The following is a 23,222-nucleotide window of genomic DNA, read 5'->3' as shown; positions in this document are numbered from 1 at the left end:
AAGTTGATGGAAAAAATTTACAGAATTTCTGGAAAATCTGAGACAGAAAAGCAAATTAATGCCACTAGTATTATGTGGATAATAAGAGGATTCAGTTCATCTAGATAATCAGGAGGTGTCGGAGAAAATGATCAGTTCTCTTAAATATCGGGATTCTCATTTTTGTGATTCCTGAATTGATTTTTTTTCTCTCTATATATGAATAACTAGCACTTAGTCAGTTAGCCTGATGCTCACATATAACGGAAATTCCCACTTCCCACTGACAAATGGAAATTAGCATTAAAAATGCAGTTATTTTAACACTAAAACATCCAAGGCAGTCATTTTTCAACAACTTTGTTAAATTAAAAAATAAAGTTCTGCTAGTACGTGACTTTTTCTTAAAGTGTCAGTTAGCCAGACATGCTAACGTATTGTTGAAAGACCTCAGAGCCTCCTGCACTCTGCTTTAACATACAGAGAAGTACAAAGTTTGACAGGCCTGCAGCACCCTGGTTACGGTTGCTATGAGTGAGCTATAATGAGCTATGATTGGACAGTTGCTGGTTTAGCAAATGGTCAGTTCTGTTACTTTCATGCATGAATGTGAGGAAGGTTACAGTTTCATCATCGCTCCACACAGATCTGATGTTTGCAGAAGTGATGAGTGACGTTTAAATCATCATTTATTCAGTGAGTCTGTTTCTGTTGCATTTTGTCGCACTTTGCTTTTATCAGTTCATCATTTTTTCCACCTCAACTGAATGAAAAAACCTTTAGATTTATTTTTATGTGAAGTTAAAAATGTGAATAAAACAGCGGCTTTAAACGCACCTGATGACCTGCTGCTTGTTCTAATGAAGATCCTCCCTAGAGCCATAAAGATTCATGAATATTCATGAATGAAGAATGGTAGAAAACCAGTGTAAATCAGAGCATATAAATTAATTTTGGAGGACATGTAAATGCCATATAGATGGACAGCTGCAATAAATTGTTTTATTTCTGATGCTCACATTGTCCTCTTGAAAATATTTGCATGAAGATATCTGTTGGAAACACCCACTGATTCATATTTTCTATTTTTTTTAACAAAATTTAAAAATGTCCTCTTTAAACTTATGCAGCCAGGATTTGTAACCATCTTCTGTTTGTCTTTTTTTTTTTTTTTTTTTTTTTTTTTTTTTATTTTATTCTTGTACATTTTATTGTTCTTTGCCTAAGCTGTACTAAACACCAACCAAAAACGGACAAGAATGTGCTCTGACGTCAGTGTTTCAAACGTTAAAGCTTTCATGAAGTAATTTCTGCTCAGATGTACACTGCAGAAATGAAACAGAGAGAAGCAAAGTGGACGGTTCTTGATGTGAAAATGTCAGACTGTTACTTCGGGGGCCTCGTTTGGAGCTACATAATGATTCTAATAACTGAGACCCACAATGAAAAATGTCAAACATAAAGTGCTTTTATGATTTTGTGTCGGATCAAAAACATGCAGCAGTTTGTTCAGACAGACGCGCTCACATTCGGGTGTCAGAGGAGTAATTATGAGCAAGAAAAAGCTACATGGAAGATTATGGGAGCACAAATGTGTTTTTAGTGGAGATCAGTCACTCTTATGGCCCTCGCAGGACTCATGGAGCTGTAACATACACCTTAAATAGCTTTTCTCCCTCAGAGGAACCATGTGTGGAAACATGAACGTAATATAACATCACTCATATTCATGTTGATTCTGTTCTTTGTTTGTTGAGTCTAACGGACTTTTGAATTTGTCTGCAGCTACGTTCAGGAGTTGATTCCTGACCTGGTTTTTATTTTTCTCATGAAGAAATTCTTTATTTAATCACATTTCCTGGTAAAACACAAAGACAGACTCTGGACGTCCATCAGGGTCATAGTCATGATTATAGAAATGCTGAGGTCGTAGGACTAAAGTATCTCAACAAGATGTTAATGTGAATATTCACATTTTATTTAGCGTACAGCATATCAACATGTATGTTTCTGCAAAACCCATGCAATCTTCTTTTAGATGAAGTTGTAGATATAAAGTTTTTTCTTTGACATCTCATCTTAAGTCATATTCGTGCAGGATTAGTAGTTTTGAGGTACCTCCAGTAATTTGTAGTAATTATGGAAATTGTCTGTGATATTAATCAGTCTGCTTTGTCTCTCATTGGCTGTAGCCGTTGCATGGCTCCCTGACCAATCCCCGACTCGACCGGATATTAAACCTGTTTGGTGTTTGTTTTGGGCGTCTGCAAGGCAGTGGTGAACTCTCAGATCGCTTCTTAGGACGACCTAAAACCACTGCCCCAGTTTTCCTGATAATTGGTGGGTGGGTGTTACGTGGCCCTAGGAAGTTCTTAATAAAGCCATTTTCGAATCATGGGGCAGGTACACAAAATACTTTCTTTCCTTTATTTTGTGAGGTAGGGCATTTGGACTTGATGGAGGTCTGTGTGCTCCGAGTACTCTTCTAGATTTCTTTTATTTCCCGCTCACCTTCTTGCTCTGAACTTCTGCTCTGTGGATGATCCTGCATCACACTAGAGGCTGACATTTTTTTGGGAATCCCAAACGATTCCCATGGGATTCCTGTGGGATTCCCCAGGGGATGGGAATCAGTTTCAGAATTCATCACGGGACTGCGATTGGACAGGAAAAAAAGTCAGTGGGAATCATACTAACATTAGATCAGGGTTTCTTTTAAAAAAAAAAAAAAAACACCAGTAACAAAGTTTGTGAACTGTGGATTGAAGGGAACAGGACGGGACGGCAGCCATTCTTCCAGAATTGGTACGGGGCAGGAGTGAAATCCATTCCTGCGTCACCCTCTATATCACACCCTTACACCACCTCTCATAACCTGTAGGGGTGAATGTGTGTGTGTGCCTCAAACACACCTGCACACACACCTCCACACAGTGCAGTCTTGTGTTGTGTTAAGCAGTTGTAGCCGTCCTCGAGCTGCTCTGACAACAAGATCAATGAGAGCCACTGAATGTCGCCCAGGATGCCATTTCAGTTCTAACTGGAGACATAAAAGAGCCCCCAGGCTGCCATATTGGCCCAAACACCCCCGCTGCTCACGGCTCTGCTTGTTTCCCTGTGAGAGCCTGCAGGGAAATCACCTTTCAAATAGTGAGACGCTCATCTCCTGTGAAATATATATGCAGCGTGAGGTAATGAAGAGGTGCATATGCGCAGTGGCATTTCCACCGCCGTCTGCAGACCTTCAGTACAAAGTAGAACCTACTCCCCGGTGTCAGAGCTTTGATAGAGATGGATGGAGCCATTGTGGCTGTAATAAGATAAAGGTATTGCATGTTGACATTTCTGTTACGGCGCGAGACTCACATCAACGAGTTCTCCGAAGTACACAATGAAAAAGAGACTCGGGAGTCGCAGGATGCAAGTGGATTGCATTTTTATCCTCCTGCTTTATGCTCCGTCAACTGACAAACAACGTACAGCTGCAGAGTTACAGGGAGTGGAACCACACTGTAAAAACAGCCCTGTTAGAAATAGAGGACAGATGTTCTTAAATAAAATCAAACTGTTTTGTTTTAAGGAAAAAATATGCCAATTTTGCTTTGCTAGAATTCTTAAAACTGTCTTATAAATCTAGCCACTTAAAGACCATAATGGGCCTTAAAACTATTTTAAAAAGGCAAATGTTTCACTTTTTTAAGAAATACTTAGGTCTCTTCATTAAGCTGACTTTAAAATGTCTAACTTAATTTAAGATTTACAGTTAGCAAAAAAGCTTATAATGAAAAAGTATGATATAAACAAGTGACTTTGTCTTAAATTCATAATGTTGAGGGAGAAATTAAATATGCTAAACTCTGACTGATCTGAAACTTGAATTGGTGTCGTTTTCAGACAATTCATAAATTGAAAAGGTGTGGAAATGATTTTACTCTTAACATAAGAAAAACAATCTCGTTCAACTGCTGGGATATTAAACAGCCAAATAACATGAACTTAAAGTCTGATTTTTGGTGCCTAAAACTAACCAAACTGCAACCATTTACAGCATTAACCACGGGTTTATTACTGTAAGCATGGCAACAAAGTTCACCTGACTATGACAACGTAGGTCATTGAACTCAAGGGAGGGTGTCTGTTTTTGGAACAACATGCCTTCAGAGCAGTGGGATTTTGTTTTCGGAATAACAAGCTGTCTTACAAATGTGCTTTTGGTCTAAAGCTAGCTTACATCTCAGCAGTCATTGGTCAGATGGTGAAATACAGCAGGTATATCTACATGATAGATGACAGAAATACACTCATTAACGTGGGAAAAGGAAGAGCAGGGACTCAATTAGTGCAGCGGACCTTGAAACGGGTCACCCAGCCAGACCAGCCGGACCATGATCACCTCAGGAAGAGAGTCAGGATAAGAGCTTGAAAGCTCTGGTTACGGTTGCTAACCTATGACTGGACAGTTTCTGTTTGGAGGCGGGGCTTAGCGAAGAGTCAATTCTGTGGCTCCAGCTTCATTCATGTTTTCTGTTTCACGGTAAAAAGTGTAGACTTGTTTTATCTAGAGTCGTGGGACTTGTTACAGTCTGTGAAGTTTATTTAATGTAGCTGAGGCAGCGTCTGTCGTCCCAGAGGAAGACAGGAAACCTTGAACATGTCATTGATTCAGAACCGTAGCTCGTCTTTTGATTTCTCCCTCCTGTCACGATAACCTCGGTCAAACTGAGAGTTTCTGCGCACATCAGAAAACGTTGAATGTCCCATGTTCCCTCAGTGCGAGTCAGTTTGAATAAATGACCTGACGTGAATTCTCTTTCGTATTTTGTGTTGCAGGTCTTGTGAAGTTGGGAATCCACTGTGTCACATGTCAGAAAGTCGCCATAAAGATCGTCAACAGAGAAAAGCTCAGCGAGTCCGTCCTTATGAAGGTAAGACACATGTTCATTTTTCACAACGACAACAGCAGGACACAGACCAGAATGCAATGCAGGTCCAGTTTTAAGTCTCGCTGTTGATGTTTCTCCCACACGTTGAGCGCAGCTGAACGCGGCTCAGTGACAGAGCAGGTGGTTGGACGTCCCCTGCTCTTTTATTATCACTGTCACCACCTCTCTGTCCGCCTACACCTTCAACAAACAGCTGGACGCAGCTACATCAGCAGGATGAGTCACGTTCAGCATGTCAGCTTCACTCAGGTTGACTCATGTTCAGCAGTTAATGTACATCATGCTGGATGTGTGGAGTTCTTTCTCTTCAGAGATCATCTGAACATCGATCTTTAAGATATTAAAGGGTTAGTTCAGCAAAATAAAATAAATATTTCACCCCCAAACCAAAAATACATATTTTAATAATATTTTTATTAATTTCATGTCATGCTTTTGGCAGCTCAATGAATTAAGCCAAATATTCCTCTCTTTATGCTCTGTTTTTGGTCTCCACCACCTGCTGAGAGAGATTTTTGTCTCTTTAGCAGCTCCTCTGTGTTCACCTGCTCGTCTCTAACTGTGCCTGTCTGTTGTTTGCTGCAGAGCAGGTAGTGTACAGGGAGTTTATCAGAGCTCATTTGCTGGAAACAGCTGCTGCTGCTGCTTCCTGATTGAAACAAAACAGTCGAGCTGCAACTGTAAAACCAAAAACAATGAACTGAGTGATGGTGAAACGCTCCATAGAGCTGAGAAGAACTGCAGAATTGGTGATAATTCTCTGTGGACTGGCTTCCCATTTTACATTACAGTCATTTGATGTGGTGTTAATATTAAAACACAGATTTCTTCAGCTTTAAACATTCACATAAACAGGCTCAACAGTTTGCAGAGTAAATGCAGTGGCAGTGAACTGTAATTTTCCTCATGTTTTACTCCTCTTAATGCCCACAGAAGCTGTGAGCTGCAGAAGGAGGCAAAGTCATTTTCTGAAAAATATGACTTTACAGCAAAGCAGCACTCTTCTCATTTTTTTTGCTGTATTTTGCTCTTTCATAACAGCTAAAAGGCTTCATGTGTCTCTAAGTGCTGATCTGACAGCCTCCTTTATAGTTTTCTGCTTTATCATATTCACTCATACACACACAAACTGACACAGTCAATTCACTTAACAGTGTCAGAACTTGTGTGTGTGTATAATTAACATTGTTTTGGACTGATTACTTTCATGTAAAGACATTTTAGACAAGACAGATTGTTTACAAGTGGTTTATTGATCAGAAAAAGACACACAGAAAAGGACTATGTGTGTATTTGTGTGTGTGTGTGTGTGTGTGTGTGTGTGTGTGTGTGTGTGTGTGTGTGTGTGTGTGTGTGTGTTTATAAGTTAATCACTTTAAAGGTTTTAAGTAGATTGAAGCTGCTGTAATGATCAGCAGCAGGCTGTGAGTCACACCTCTGTGGTTCTCTGTCCACATCTTAAGTACCTGGCAATTATATATGCGTGTGTGTGTGTGTGTGTGTGTGTGTGTGTGTGTGTGTGTGAGAGAGAGAGAAAGAGAGAGAGAGTGTGTGTTTTGCAAATGATCATGTGACCAGTCCATTTGCTGCTGTAGTCTTTGCTTTCTGCTGACAAATGTCTTTTCATCCTAATGAGCAAAGTGGCAGAGGAACATCTCTCTCTCCTCTCCTCAGTTAATTCTGGCAGCTAATTGGTCGTTAACACTAATGTCATTGTGGGTGTGTGTGAGCCGAGGAAGGTGTTTGATCGTCTGGTATCGTAACATCTCGTGAATGTTCTCAAGATAACTTAACACACCGTTTCAAGGTTGTGAAAGACATCAGAGGTGAGCTTGCTGCTGATTGGTTGCTAGCTTGATCATTCTGAGCTCTTCTCTGCCTCTTTATCAACACCGAGGAGGGCACAGCGGGGGGTTATTTTAGTAGTTTTTTCCATTATTTTATTAAATCTTTTTTTTTAAATATTGTACTCAGCAACACTAAAATCAAGAGGGTCAAGAAACATGTGCAGTCAGAGAGGTTGGAAACAAACCAACACCTCCAGGTAACTGTCTGTTGTACAGTATAATATATGCACTTCATGCTTCAGACTTCAGACTACCTGCTGTACTCGGGTGCACACAGTGATCCTGAGGTATTATTACTGGTTGATTCCACTCGGCACGGTGTGTCTGCACCATGGATTTAATTCATCCTGCACATGCATGCAGCCCTCACCAACAGCGTTTCAGAACTGTTTCAGCAGCGGAGCGTTTTGCCTGATTATGTTTATTTGGTCTGATTTTTTTCTTTCCTAATCCAGCTTTTTGGTGCTTCTACCATGGACACTAGGTAGTTATCCATGGTTTATTTTCTGTCAGTCTGCACGGGGTCTTTTATTTTGAAAATTGACTGGATTCTCTTCCAGCCTGCTTCCAATCTGTTCTGTACAAATTGACAGGGCTTCCATCAGAAATAGACTTGTGCGTATATGAAGTGGAGCTGAGCAGAGAGTTGGCTCTGGGACCTCAGCGCTGCTGTTGGATCACAAGCATTGTGTAGAATGGCCGCAGTCCGGCTGCCGCTGCACAGAATTTAGTCACTATACCAACATTTCATCCTGGGTTTAGAGCTGCCCAAGAAGTTTGCGATTGGTTTAAAGAAATGCAAACAAGGCACAGTAGAATGTGTGAAGCCAGACCTTTCCTCACAGTACTGAAGGCTGTGGAAAGCAGTCTGTCTATGCAGGACTACCTTCTCTCCAATATAATGGGACTAAATCTAAATGGCAAGTGGTTTGTGATGCTTAAAGCACCAAAATAATGCATTTGAAAAAATTCAACAGCAGTGTTCCTTTACAGAAATTGTGACCTGGTTGCATAAAAATTAATCCACAGTCCCTGTTTCAAGCAGTTTCATGTAGGAACTATTTTCTCTCTAATAGAAACAGGATTAGTGCCAACTAGTTGTATTATATTGGAGAGAAGGCAGACATCTCTGCAGCCGATATCTCTGGAACCAAGTCAAACCAAAGAAATCTAGATAAATAGCACTACAGGCCTTAGGGGAAAAAATGTATTTTTGATTTTAGGATGACCTGTCCCTTCAAGAAATAAATAATTGTTTGCATTTAGGAAAACTATGTGTAGAAAAAGTGGAACTGGAAAGAAAGACATGTTTTTGAGAAAAGTCCATAGAACTGATGAGGTTATTCCCCCAAATATCGTCAATATACAAGACGCACTATTGTTGTGACAGTGTTGATCAGTATAATAATCTTTATTGTTTAATGTTGGTAAACAGCCGAGGTTTTGACTTTAAGACTTTGCTTCAGTGATCGCAGCATCAACTTTTTTCTTATCAGTAAAATTCTGGTGTCATGACAACACAACACCGCGGTGTGTTGTTATTTTCTTACTTTGATTTCCGTCAGATAATCAGCCATCATCAGCCCGTTGTGTTTCTAATTAGATGTGAATGGAGGAGATGAAGGCAGCAGATGTTTCTGTTTTCCTCTCAGCTGTGCGACTCGCTCGTATCGGCGCTCTGCTGCTCGCGTTGTTTTGTGTTCGATGCCAGCCGTTCCCTCCTCTCTCTGTCTGTCTGGGGGTTGCCCCAGCAGCTTCCTCTAATCTTTCCCACCTCGGTCTTATTTTAGGAGATGCTAAGGCCCCTGTTGTCATGGCAACAGGCAGCGACCGGCTTGAGTTATGGCCTTGTTGTTCCCACACAATGAAGCCTAACCAGCCACCCCAAAAACATATATATAAATAAACAAGAGAGGGGATTTGGTGGAGGTGCATGTTTAAAACATGATGTTCACCCGCTCTGCTCCCCCTGCTTCAGTTGGCATTTTGAAGACTGGGACCCCATTTTGTCCCATTTTGTTTGACATTTTCAGAGAGCTGCAGGTTTACTTTCTTCTGCTTCTTTTCTTTTCTTTTTCACTGCTTTTATCCTGAACTTTGTGTAGCGTTGCATGTATTCTTTTGAGGTTTTGCATATGAATGTATCCTCTGTTCACAATACAAGACACATTTACATTTCCCTTGTTCATTGTTGCACATGGAACCTTTTTAAGGAATAACCCATATCATTTCCATATAAATACTCCTTTTTTTTAAAATCCCAGACTGATACAGTTTATATACAACTTTTGAAGCTTTTCTGTTGGCTGCACTAAACTCTCACTGTGTAGAAACAGTAGAAGTGAAGTGTTTTCTGTGTTTAATGTTTCTGGTTTGTGCTGAAGGAGAATGAGACCGTCCTCACCAGAATAATGACACCATTTGTTGTTTGTTCAGATTCCTAAAAGAACTGATGTTTATTTAACAGACAAAAACTTCAAGTGGCCATGTGAAGTATGAGGAGGGATGGGAATAGATAAGATTTTAGTGATTTAAGTTTCTGTGTAGGAAAAAAGTAGATCCAAGCAGGTGTCTCTGTGTCAATGCAGCTGAGTCCTTACACAGTGTAGAAGAATACTGTAGAATATTCATATAACATTTCACTTAGATCTTCTCAGTCAAAGAAATAATCTGTTCAGTCTGCCACATGGTGCTAATGTCATTATATTTACCCTCGGTAATGGATGTGTCAGCGTTTATATTGCTGTCACTTCCACCCTTACTATAATGATCATTTTACAGACATTACAACGAGCACTGGTTTTATCTTTCTTTGTAAAACGAAGACATGCTTTGAACAGTTTCTTCCTTTCCAGTAGCAGTGTAGAAGCTCAAGTTTGACGTCACGTTTTTCAATGCACAATTCTCAGAAAAACATTACTGGCATCAATAAAAGGAATTGATAAGCTCTTAGACATATGATTCTGATGGATCAGACCATGTGGAGCCAGTTCTCAAATGAAACCAGTTCATGATTCCTGTCCTTAGATATGATATCATCTACTGCAAATGTAGAAGCAGTGTGACGTTGTTATAGGCTGGTGCTACAAAACCTCGTAAAGGGGAGCTCAGGGTGCATGGATGCAAAATACATGGTGTATGTGAAACCTGATGTCCAGATGTCCAATGTTAACATTTATCAAATTCTTGTTTTCAGCAGTGTCAGAATGATGAGAACATTTATTATCACAGTAAAATGCCTCAGTTTACAGCCAAGCCTCATTATATCATGAGATTAAGATTATGTGCCATGAATGATCTCAAAAGGTCTCATAGGAAACATGATCTCACATTGAAGCAGATGTAAACAAATCAGATGTGGTCCAACAGTTTGCTGTGGCAAAAGTCTGCAGTGAGAAAAACTGAGGAAGAAGTTAAACAAGTCTGAATGAGAAAATGTTTGAAGAGATCCATCAACACTGGTTGTTCAGATTCTTCAGCCAGAACAGGAAGTGAGATTTTAACTGCACTGAGCGCTATTTGAAAGTGCTATTTGTACACAGACTGAAGACACTGGCTTGGGTTCAAATAATCTGAGAATAGACCTTTCAAGACACTGAAAGACACCCAATATTTTGACCAGCATATTGTGTGGTAGCTCAAAACCTTGTGGCTGGTAGCTGGTAGTTGGCCTGCCATCAGTGTGTGAAAAAGAGAGTGTGTGTGTGTGTGTGTTTGACTGGATGGCTGAGAGGCAACTTGTAAAGCACTGTGGATAAAAAGCTCTACACAAATGCAGCATCCAGAAACTCCAACGTCATCAACTGAAAATCAAAAGGAGGAAGACGTCACACTCCTGCACACACTGTTGGATGGACAATACCCGGCAGATTTCCATTTGAGATCTCAGGAGCTCTCCGTGCCGCAGGTGCTCACTGCAGACATCTACTCTCACATGTTTTAACATCATTAACTGACTCCTGTCTCCACTACATGTCCCTCTGTGTCCCTCCGAGCTCTCTGCCTTTGTCATGTGCTAATGTGCACATTATTATGCAAACATGCACCCGGACGTCCACCAGTTTCCTACAGCTTCCATCTGTGTATGTGTGTGTGATTTGTGGTGAGATGACATTTACAGTATGACTTCAAAGATCAGCACCTTACACAGGCGTCACCTCGTCTGCACTCAGATGTCAAACTTGGCATTTACACCTGAGTCTCTCTGCAGCTAATGGAGAGTCTCATTAGAGGAAACACAGGTGAGCTGCTAGCATTAGCTGCTAACAGACAGAGGAAAGCTGCAGCTGAGTCACTGACTCATTATATCTCACACACACACGTTATTTTATTTGTAGAGCAGAATTTAATAATGATAAACTTAATTCTTATTATAACTTTCATACATAAAATGCAGATCAAATAAAAAACTTTCAATTGAAATGTAAAAAATAGGATATTTCTATTGTTGCTGCCAGCGTACCAGCAGTCAGTGGCATATTTATACATCCATATGTCATGGAGCATCATCATCATCATCCTCGTGTTTGTGTATCTTTATGAATCAAAGTCCAATAGTCACTTTCTTTTAGCTCTGTTTTTGGTCTCTGCCACCTCCGGAGATGAATATCTCTCTAATAGGTAAAAAAAAAAAAAGGAGACAGAAAACAGCGATCACCAATTTGTAACTTCACGTAGCAAAATCAAAAAGTGATGTCATTTGAAATGTAGTTGTACTTTGGGATTAATCAGCATTTAATGTGTTTAAACAGTGAATCTTGAAAGTCAAACAATGATTTTTAAATTTATACAGTCAGTGTCAGCTTTCAGTCCTGAGGGAACCATGAAAATACAGGAGCAGCGTGTGGAAGGGAGGGTCTGTGTGTGTGTGTGTGTGTGTGTGTGCGAGTGTGTGTGTGTGTGTGTGTGTGTGTGTGTGTGTGTGTGTGTGCGTGTGTGCGTGTGTGCGCGCGCACACGCCTCTCGTGTGTGTGTTCATGTGATTAAATCTCTTTTTCCAGTTGAAGTGTAGCTGTTTGTGTGTCTGAGCTCTTCAGAGGTGGAAGCCGACCCTCTCATGCCTGACCGGACTCATTTCATCTCCTCAACGACTCGCTGCTCGTGTTAATGGTGTCAATACTGACTTAACTGTGTTGGTTCTACCCACTGCTCCCACTGCACCACCAGTGTGTGTGTGTGTGTGTGTGTGTGTGTGTGTGTGTGTGTGTGTTGATTAACGTCTCTGATAACAGAATGTTTGGTTTCACACCTGATATTTGATGATAGAGAAATCAACACTCTGTTATCAGGAGCAGCTGTTCTTCACAGCTTCAGCATCTTTTTAGGAGCATATTTAATCATCACCTTATCATCTATAAATGAAAATACATATTAAATTATTTTTTAGCTAAAAAACATACAGTAGAGTAGAGTATGCAGCCTGGAGTCTGCCATAATTATAGAATTTTTCAGCATTTCAGTGTTTGATTATAATTACATAATTAAATGAAAAAAGGATTATACATTTTCACTAACTTTGCATTAAGATTATTAAAAACTTAACTAGATCATGTAATTTACCATTTTATTTTATTATCAAATTCAGCAAATATGTCCTCACGGTCCTCTAGCTCCCTGTTCTATGTCTGCAAGGAAAAAAAAATGTGTGTGTGTTTGTGGGGGGGGGGGTTGAGGGGGTTGGGTCACTGCTACAGACAGGTGAAGATAAATTCACTTTTTAATCCCAAAAGTTTGAATTATAAACTCTGTCCTCCTGCCAGTAAAGGAGTCGGCATCAGGTCTGTCTCTGGCTTTCTCCCCCGAAGCTCCCTGGCTCTCAGCAGCTGTCTGTGGCCTCTGAGCCTCAACCTGTCTCCGGCTCTCTCCCATTTATCTGAGTGCCTCCTTCCTGTCCTCCAGCATACACTGGCCTGCCCCCTTCATCCTCATAACTGAGAGCTCTATAGTTAATATCTCTATTAAAGAGTGATAAGAAAGCTCATTTTCTCAAGATAATGAAACAAATAACTTGTGATTTCAAGATAATAAAAAAAATAATTGCAAGAACAGTTATTCTTGGCCTCCACAGGAAAAGTTTCATTTGATCGTTTTTTTGCCCTCAGGGTGATCAACTGAAGATGAGTGCATCAACATCTTTATTAACTTCACATCTGATTTAAGGCACCTGGAAAGTGAGAGACACTTTTTACAGAAGCTTTAAAAAGTAAATTCAACCATAACTGTAAAAGTGGGAAAAAGTGAGCCAGTTAAAAGTGAAGGAGAAACGTTTTTTTGTGATTTCGTACCTGCTGGATCTTTTTAACTCGATTCCCTACTGAGCAAAGTGGTGGTGACGGAGCAGATGACAGATGAGTGAAAGATTTCTGATTGCAATCCACCACAGAAGAGAGCATCTGCCCCTTTTCCCATGATTCACCACTGACCTTAATCTGCTCATCGTCACATCAGCCATCCATCCATCGCTCCGTATGATCCTTAATGTATTCTGTCTGATGCAGTCACACACTGAGGAGGCTGCTGGCTCCGTCACACTCGTCACCAAATGTCTGAGTGGGGAAAAAAATAAAAACCTGGGCACGCCGCCTGGTCGTTACCCAGCAGCACCAGCAGCAGCAGAGGAGACGCTCCCTGCTGATTGGCTGAAATTCAGACGTCTGCTCTGCTTTTCTGACCTGACCTGTCCTTTCCTGACCTCTAATGCGGTCTTGTGTCCTTTTCTTTTTTGCTTTCCTTCATTTCCTCTTCTCTTTGCCTTTGCTTTCTCTCTTTTTACTTCTCATTTCCTTCCATTTTCTATCCTTCTTCTCATTTTCCTTCCTTGCCTTTCCTTTTCTATTTAATTTTTATTTCCATCCTTCAGATGCACAATACTAAGAGAAACCTAATTGACAAACCTCTACTGAAGTAAGAGCAGCAACTGCTCTATTTTGTCATTTTTCTTTTCTCTCTTTCGTTCTATAATTTTCTTTCTTACCCTTTCCTGTTCCCTTCTTTCCATCTTTTCCTCCTCTCCTCCCCTCAGTTCTTTCTTCACTCCGTCACCGAACACTCCAGCTCTTCTGAATGGTTTTGTGTCGCTTCATAAATGCCTGGATGTTCTGTCTCGTCTGCCAAAACACATGAAGCGCTCTCTTGATTGCACCGCTGCCGCTGCCGTCTGACCGTGATTGGATACCTGAGCGGGCCGGGCTCTCCTCCTCAGCTTCTCCTTCGCTCCTTCAGACGTCATAGCAACAGATGGCGGTTTGATTACCGCGCGGATGTTCCAATTTATCACCCCTCGTGCCCCTCAGTTCCATATCGTGTTTCAATTAAATCGGGATTTGGAGGCAGCGCGCTGCAACCCGAGTCAATCCTCATAATTCATTAAGAGGAGCGATCACGCATGGAGGCGTCGGCTGGAGGAGGCTGCTGGCAGGATTCAGCAGCTCTGAGACCCTCACTGGACCGAGCGAGAACTGGCATCTGCAGGGTGGGAACATAACCAAGGGCCAAACGCTGGTTAAATTAGGCTTCAATTGAAAAATCAATCAAAAGGTCAAAGCAAAATGACCGTGTTGCTGCAGAGATGTGCCGACCTACACATCAGACTCTACAAACTTAAGAAAGGGCTGCAACTAATGATTGTTTTCATTATCAGTGAACCTGTCAGTCATTTTTATGATTCATTGATTGGTTGTGTGGTCCATAAATGTCAGAAACTTTTGATCAGTGTTTCCCAAAGTCCAAGATGACGTCCACAAATGTCTTGTTTTGTCCACAACTCAAAGACATTCAGTTTACTGTCAGAGAGGAGTAAAGAAACCAGATGATTTTCATGTTTGAGCAGCTTTGAGGAGCTGCCAGGTAATTTAATCCTTGACAACTAATCAATTAATCAACAAATCATTGCTGTTTTTTACTTTGTTTGGTATAGATCCCTGCAAAAAAACAGACATTTAATATGTTTTCCAATGAAAATGAGAATAATTATGTAAAACTGATCATTCCTTCTAATATTACAAAACATATCGCAGTTGGAATATCAGTAAAAATAATCACAGTTACTTTTTCCAGATTGTTCAGCCCTTTTCTCCAGGCAGTGATTACCTTTCACCACCAGGTAATTATGGAAATAATTCAGTGATATATAAGTGGAGTGTAGAGGTCAGGGTTGTGTGTGACAGCCGTGATAACATGTATTGTGATCTTCACTTGTCAGGAGATGCTGCATGAGTCAAATGATGCTCTGCAACATGGTCAGTGTGTTTAGTATTTAATGACTGGATGCTGCAGTTGTGATCTGATGTGTGTGGACACTGTGCGTGTGTGTCTGCAGGTCAGACTGTGGACTCGGTCAGAGGTTCATGTTTACAGCATCGTAGGAGTGTGTTTTTGGTCAGCGGTGTCGATCCCTCCTCCTCAGTGAATGAGTCAGTCAGTCAGTCGGTGCATTTGGAAGGTGTGTTGCAAAATTGACTCATTCACTCCGACTGGAGCCATTTAGTGCCGCAGGGCCTGAGTCACTCCTCATATGGCAGATCTTCTCTGATAGGTCACCATCAATCCTTCCCCAGCTGTCTGACTTCGTACTTGGCCATGAATCATCACTGCTCACGTGTCGGAAGAAAAGGGGAAAAAGATGTGGACGGATCACACTCACCGCTTCATCTGACTGACAGATCGATCTGTGAAATTCAACGTTACGCTGTTCTCTTGTGTTTGTGTTCAATGGATTTTAATTAAGGAATGATAAATAGAGGAACTTTATTTATACAGCACCTTTCATGGACAGAGCTCTGCTCAAAGTGCTTTATAATTCAGCAGCAAATAAAAACACAACAACAAAACAAAATTTATACACATACACAAAGAGGAGTGTTTATAAAAGATCTAGTCTACAGCTGGTTATAAGCTGCATTAAAAAGATGTTTTGAGTTGTCATTTCAAACTGTGTCAGTGAGTCTAATGTTTAAAGGCAGTGTTCCAATTTTTGGGGGCATCACCCCAGAATTCAGTGGTGAACTTGGGGAAAGTTAAAACAGCAGCTGTGGAGGATCTAAGGGTAAAATGAGAGGGAACCTGTGATATAAAAGGGTTTGAGGCCATTTAGTGACTTAAATATTAAAAGATCAGAATTAAGATACAGGAAGTCAGTGTAGGTGATGAGAAACAGGAGTTATCTGATCTCTCATCTTAGTTTTTGTCCGATCCCTGGCAGCAGCATTCTGAATGGTTTGTGACTTTGCAGCGGCTGCTTTTGGTCAGTCAGTATACAGAGCGTCACAAGAGTCGAGACAATTAGAAATCAAAGGCACAGCATAACTGTGGAGATTCATGTCATGCTGACGGATTACGGTTCCTGGGGGCAACATGTATACTGAGAACAGCAAAGGTCCTAGAACACTACCCTGTGCAACACCATAGTCAATGTTTGTTGTTTCTGACATACGTTCGCCAATCCTGACATGGAATTTCCTTCCAGAAATATATGACTGAGCGAGACGGACTGATCTATAATTTAACACCATCTCTTCTTCTTAATGTAGTGAAATCAGGAGCATCAGTTGAGTAGTTTCACAAACTTAACTCACTGCCACATTCTCATGTTTCATACTGCATGAATCATCGAAGAGTTTACCTACTGTGTCATCTGTGCTGCTGTTCCAGCATCATTTCAAAGAAAGTTGTCATGTTCAAGTGTAAAAAATCATGAAAAATTTGACCAAATTTCACCCAATTGCACACAAGGATAGGCGTTCTTAACTATTATCTCTTGTGCAACCTTTCCAGGCTCCAAAATGATTATTATTAGTGACCATTCTGTAAATTGAGAGGTAGAATAATGTGGCGTCTGCAGTGATGCGGTTATTGTACCAGACTGTCATGGTCAAGATGAAGGTGAAGCTCTCTGTTTACCATTTAAGATACTTTCCAGCCTTCACTTATGCCTGTGAGCTTTTGTAGAATGTAGGAAAGAACGACACTGAGAAAAAAAAGAGGTTAAAATGAGTTTCTTTTGCAAGGTGAAGGTGGTAGACTCAACAACATTTATCACAGCAAACTTCTAAGGTGAGAAAATATTTTATTTCAATGGAATAACTTCACACCGGAAGACGTGAAGCTACAGCAAAGCTACTGTAAGGACAAATCCTGCTGGTGAGCTACATAGAAAAAAAGTAGTTTAGATTACTTTGTTAGAAAATGATCAAATTGGCAACATGCATGTGATATGAAATTATAACAAAATACAACACAAAAAAATGTAAAAAAAAAAAAAAAAAAAAAAAAAAGAAATACCACTCAGTTGAGTTAACTGCAAAAAGTACCCACTTGTTCACAGGTCATATAACAAAAAAGTAGAATAAAATAAAATAAATTATTCCACTAATCACAGGAAAGTGCAGGAATGTCAGCTTTGGTTTTGAATACAGTGTGCATCAGTCAGAAGAGAAGCTTTAGTAAAATAAAAATCTTTTTATGGCCTAAGGATGAAAGGGAGCTCAGATGGGGAGGAAAGAGAGGAGAAGGTGAACATTATCTCATTTACACCCCTGAGACCCTGATTAACACCAGGAGCCTCGTCTGAGTCTCAGGACTCCGACTAAAGACTGAACTGTGTCACATTCTGAAAGTTTCCACCAGAGACCGTTAAATTGTCCATCTTTCACCTGATAGGCTGAACGATTAAAATGATTATAGTGTGATTTATTTATTTATTTTTTTTTTTTTTTTGCAGGAATCTGTATCAAGATTTTTTTTTAAGTCTGAAGAATATGATTCATATTGCTCCTCCTGTAATTTGAAAATTGCAGAAAGCCATATTGCAATTTCCATAAACTGTAAGTGTGCAGTGATCTTTCACAACCATTTCTTTCTGCAGCAGGTACATCTTTAAACTCATTCCTTACAGATGACAAACTCATAAAACTAGTTAGAGGAGAAAGATGAACAGAATAAAGAACAAAAACTGCATTGAAATTATAAAAATATGTTGCCTCCTTCAGTCGTCACAAAAGTTAAATGAAGAAAGTTAGATATTAAACTGCTCTGTGATCGTACAAAGATAACCATGAAGACATCACTCAGATTATACTGTAAGGCCGCATTCCAATAACTAGCACACTGAAAACAATCTAGATTCTCAAAATTAATAAATTGGTTAATCAAATCATGCTGCAGCCCTATTGCCATACAAGACACGTTTTTCTGTTTGAATTTGTACATGGCAAAGTATGTTTCCAGTTTAGAAAAGATAATTCTTACATTGTTAGGGTGATGAAGGTTAGCCCAGTAAAAGACTTGTTTAAGGGTTAGGAGAGACTGAAATTTGATTTAAAAAAGATTAACTTTAATACACTTAAAAAAGAATTATTGGAACAACTTAACAAACAAATAAATGAATAAAGGTTTTTCAAATCAAGTTAACAAGCTATATAAAGTCAGATGTATGTTATAATCTCATCGCTGCTAAATCAAAACTTAACATCAATGCAGCCTGTATTTAAAACAAAGTTTCCAATATTCCAACTCAGTCATTTTCTTTATCCAAAAGTAAAATATAATGCTCCTTAACATCGTAATAGTATGGTTTCAGAAAAAGTCATTTCTTATAGTAACCTTAGTGTGTTGTTTCAGTTTGTTAAATCTAATTAATATAATGTTAGAATGACTTAACATTAACCTGAGTTAAAATTAGCCTGGTGTAATTATAGCTGTTTTTTGTGGTTTACTAAAGCTTAAACACCATTTAACCAGTTCAGTTAGACTATATAACATTAAACATTATTTCATCACAAAAAAAAAAAAAAAACACTTAAACTTTCAGAACTTTCAGAGAATCCAACCTGTTGGCAGACATTAAGAATAACTATATACATAGAAATAGATAATCTTCTTGCAGATTGTCTTGTTTATTGATCATATAGAGACATCGAAGTTAAAGTTTTAACTTCAGGTGAACTTGAGATGTTCCCCCGACCTCCACACTCTGACTTTACGTCTCACTACATAAATGAAGAACTACTTCCTGCACAGAACATTGGCACTAACAAATGAGCTGTAGCTAAATGTGATATTAGCACTCTTACTGACATAAAGGATCTGATTCCTCCACCACACTGCTCAACACATTAACATATTCTTAAGCTGTAATTGCCTTATATTAATGTATCAAGTATCCCTATTGTAAAGCACAGACTTTTTTAACCGTTACAGTGTGCATTATGCATGGCTTAACTTGATAAAAGCTTATATGTTAATGCCTTTTTAATGACAGCGAACACAGCTGGAAACATTTCTGCTAATTCGGCTCAACGGCGAGGATGAGCCTGAGATAATTGAGGTGAGCGAGGAGAACGGTGGTGAAGGACAAGACAGGATTCAGAGGAGATCACAGTAACCCAGACAACACCGCCAGCCGCCAGCCGCCAGCCGCCGCCACCGCCACCGCCACCGCCGCCGCTGAGAGTTAAAGGCATAGTTCAGATTATTTGAAGTGGGGTTGTATGAGGTACTTATCAGTCAGTGTGTCATCCACAGTAGGTGGTGGTCGACACGCCACCGGCTTGGAAAAGCAGACAAGCACCAGCAAAAACACATTTTAACCACTTTAAAAAGGACCACCTTCAAAAAACGTTGCTGTAAAGTACACTTGTATAAGCCAGTATCACTCTCTCCAAACCAACCAAACTCCTTTGGCGAAATCTTTAATTTTACTCAGGGACACAAAAGTTGCTTGTCTACTGCTGCGTCGATCAGTTAGTTTGTTTGTGTTATTGTATGACTTTGGTGAATCCAATCTACACTGAAGTCACACAAAAGGACAAACTAACTGATGGACGCAGTGGTAGACCAGCAACTCCTGCATTCTGTGAGGTAAAAGTGCTGATTTTGTCTATGGAGTTTGGTTGCTTTGGAGAGAACAATACTTGGCTTATGTGTCAGCAGTTTCCCATCAAGTAAACCTTTTTTTTCAGTGGCTAAAATACCTTTGGTTCGCCCCTTCCACAGCACTTCACTGCTTAGCTTCCGTGCTGGTGCTCCTCTCTGCTTCTCCAAACTGGTGTCGCGCTGACTGGCGTCCACTCGACATAAGACACTGACTTATCGGTACCTCATACAACCCAGCTTCAACAAATCCAAATAAGCTGTGGAATCAGCTGCCTCACAGCGGGTCAGACCTGAGGTGACTGTCTGAGAAGAACGATTCCTTCCCTGAAAGCTGAGTCAGACGGAGCGTCTTACACGCTGTAGGAGTTTAAATGAGGTGCCGATGTTACAGCTCTTCCATCCCTCCTCCGTCCTTCCCTCGGCTCACATGCACTTTATTACTACACATTAAACCATATGGGTCATAATCGAGCTTAATAAACGTCAGCGTCACTGCTCATGTGTGAAGGTCGGGGGGGCTGGATGTCTGTTTACCTTGTACATGTGTTTAATTAGCCTCTGCCATGCTACACTGTGTGTGCACGATCAGCTCTCACTGATGTGAGGAGATGAAAACCAGGGTAATTAGAACTGATAGCAGGAGGACGGGCTGAAGAGCTGCACCTGCATCCAGACATGAGTCACTGTGTTCACCTGTCAGTGTGGAAGTGTCACACCTGGGAGTCTACGGCTTAATACTGCTGTGTTAAAGTGCTGTTAGGTCACAAAATCAGATCAGAGGACAAACGATTATCTGATGATCGTCAGAGTTATGATATGGATGTCTTCTCGCTGGTCACACTGGTTCACAGGTTAGAATAAATTAAATACGTATAAAAGTAATTAGATAAATAATAAATGACAATGGGTGATAAAAGAGGAGGAATTTAAAAAATCCAGATAATGAAAATGGTCCGGTTTTGCATTTGCTTATGTTAGAGCAGATGAAGAGTTTAATCCTTTCACCACACGTGTGCTCTTACCTTTCATGTTTTTGAGAGACGACAAAAAAGATTCCACCATCCAGACTCATGAATCACAGTGTCACTCCTCTCAGAGCCTCCTGCACACCTTCAACACCGAGAGAAATGGAAAGCTGTTTCTGTTTGGAGGCGGGGCTTAGCAAAGGGTCAATTAATGAAATGAAAATAGTTGAATACACTGTATGAGAAAGGCATACAGATAAAGGCATACTGTACATGATATTGAAAATATATACAAGAACAAACTAAACTAAGATATAAAATATACAGGAGTAATATAGAAGGACACACTACCAAATCTTAAAATACTAAAAGTAGTACACAGTAGCCATGAACATGTTAATGAAAGTACAAACCATTAAAGATCTTTATTCAGCTGTTGGTGTCTGAATTCCTCTCCTGACTCTTCAACTGTGGGAGAAAAAGTGCTGAGAGATGAGAGTGATGGAGGCAGAAGTTGGTGTGACAGTCCGTTCAGGGGAACTGCTGGGCCAAAGATTAAAGGCAACTCTTTTATTATTTATTTTGCTGCCAGCCGCCGCCATCACTCGCCGTGACAGACCTTTGAAGACCGGCGGCTTTGATGGGAGTGAAGTTTCATTTTGGGGTTGTCTTCTGTGAGGCGTTTGGCCTCTCAGACCTGTCACATGACCGCTGAACGAGGACGCCGGAGGGTGACTCAGACCGTCAGGTCAGGGGGAGAGTCATGAAGACAAAATGAGCTCTGATTGGCAGCTGACTGAGAGCGTTTGTGTGTTCCTCAGCAGCGACGAGAATCTGAAATCAATAGTACGTATCAGGAGAGGATCAGTTTGATTACCTGAGCTATAGATCCCCTCTGACGCCCACACAGCGTCTCCATCATTGATTCTCTCAACAGAAACGTGTAAAACCGATCTGACATTCTCAACAAGCTGATATCGATAAAGTGGCTTCTGTGGTGGAAACATCATCCTCTTGGGTGAGATTTAATTTTCAGGTGCCAACAGCACTTCAGTGTCGGTGTTTCTCCTGCTTTGCTTGAGCCTGACGGTCAGACTGAGCTGCCATTTCATTTCACTTCATTAATTCAGCACCATAACAAGTTCTTATCAGCAGATGCATCCCCATAACTCTTCCTCTGATGGATTTATTTTTGTATGATTCTCGAGAATCGGTGCAGAATATCACCTCTGCAAAGATGCTTTCCTTGTTTCAGAGCCGGGAACATTTTCTGCCATCCGACTCCTGTTGTTTGTGCTTGAAAACCTGCGACTAGACGTCATCTTTTTGTGTCTATTTGTCCATTTATCCACAGGAATTTCAAAAACTCACCAAACAAAAAGAGCTCGGAGGTGCAGTGTAATAACACGTCTGACTGATGGTGTCTGCTGCAGCAGTTTGTCTCTGCAGTACAGAGGTCTAAACTCAGTTTACCCTGCGGCCTGCTGAGGTGCCAACTGGCAGTAAATCCAGAGCACAGCAGGCAGGTTAGAAGTGAGACAGCTACAGGCTACAGGCAGCAGCTCCATGTCCACACACTTTACTCTTCATAAGACTCTGTCTCAGTTCATGACACTCACCTGCAGCCGGACTCAGCCTGCTGGCAAAAATAATGTAGTTTCTCTCTTATGACAGACAATCTAATGTCTGCTGTTACTTCATATTCTTCTTCTTGTCAACAAATCCCTTAAAATTGAGCTCTGTGTCACAGAGATATATTTGATGTAACAGATATATCAGGCTGTGATGCAAAGGCAATACTTGTTAGTAGATACATTCACTGTTGGTTTTGGTCTTTTCTCATAAAAACTCACAAAACGTCAAGAAAGGAAATATTCTTATACCTGTTTTCCTTATTAAACAGAGAAATACAATCACACACCTTCTGAATTAGAGTTTCTCTCTTTTACCCAGATAAAACAAGCTTAATCATCTAAAGTTATTATAAAATACACAGAAATTAAATAAAACTCTTTATTTAATACTGCTGCACAAAAACAAAGTGTAAAAATATGCTAAGCTAAGTTAGCTTATTCAGACTTGATACATGAAAGACTCATATCTGTTTTCATGAGATTTGTTGAAGAGAAATACCAACAGCCTTATTACCTCTAAAGAAAATAGGATGAAACTGTTAACTTTTCTTACTCTTGCTCATAAATCTTTTTAAAGGCTAACTGTAAGAAACTTGCAGTAACACCTCAACGTACGATGGTGAAGTCATGGGGAATAAACAACATGTTTGTCTTTCAGAATCATGCTTCAAACATAGAATGCATCACGAGGACAGGAGGATGATGATCTGCTTGTACTGTTCAACTGAAACCGCAGAGAAAAGTCAAAACTTCAAGGCAACAGACGGCAATGAATTTTTGAATTCTTAGTCCAACTCAAACTCTTTGAAAAGTTTTCAAAAGTTTTACCAACTGCTGATCTTGTGTTGAGATAATTTACTTTCCTTCTTTAGATAAACTTAAAGTTTTAAATTTTAGAAATTCAAAACACTTGAAATTTTTAGTCATCTCAACCATTCTTTTTTACAGTGTGGACGATGATGATGATGATGATGATGATGATGA

At 40.2% G+C, this 23,222-nt stretch overlaps 1 protein-coding gene across 1 annotated transcript in view; it reads left to right on the top strand.

Annotated features, from left to right (window-relative positions):
• The window catches only part of LOC146332448 (serine/threonine-protein kinase BRSK2-like), a 158,150-nt gene that overhangs the window by 77,198 nt on the left and 57,730 nt on the right, over nucleotides 1–23,222 (top strand). The window contains exon 2 of the mRNA XM_084715457.1: nucleotides 4,810–4,904. Within this exon, the coding sequence (XP_084571583.1) occupies nucleotides 4,810–4,904 (95 nt within the window). The remainder of the gene's footprint in view (nucleotides 1–4,809; nucleotides 4,905–23,222) is intronic.

The sequence above is a fragment of the Lutjanus erythropterus genome, chromosome 1, assembly GCF_056507025.1.
Source record: "Lutjanus erythropterus isolate fLutEry1 chromosome 1, fLutEry1.hap2, whole genome shotgun sequence".
NCBI classification, from domain to species: domain Eukaryota; kingdom Metazoa; phylum Chordata; class Actinopteri; order Lutjaniformes; family Lutjanidae; genus Lutjanus; species Lutjanus erythropterus.
Note: the sequence above shows the minus strand (reverse complement) of the source record. Positions and strands in the feature narration are given on the sequence as shown.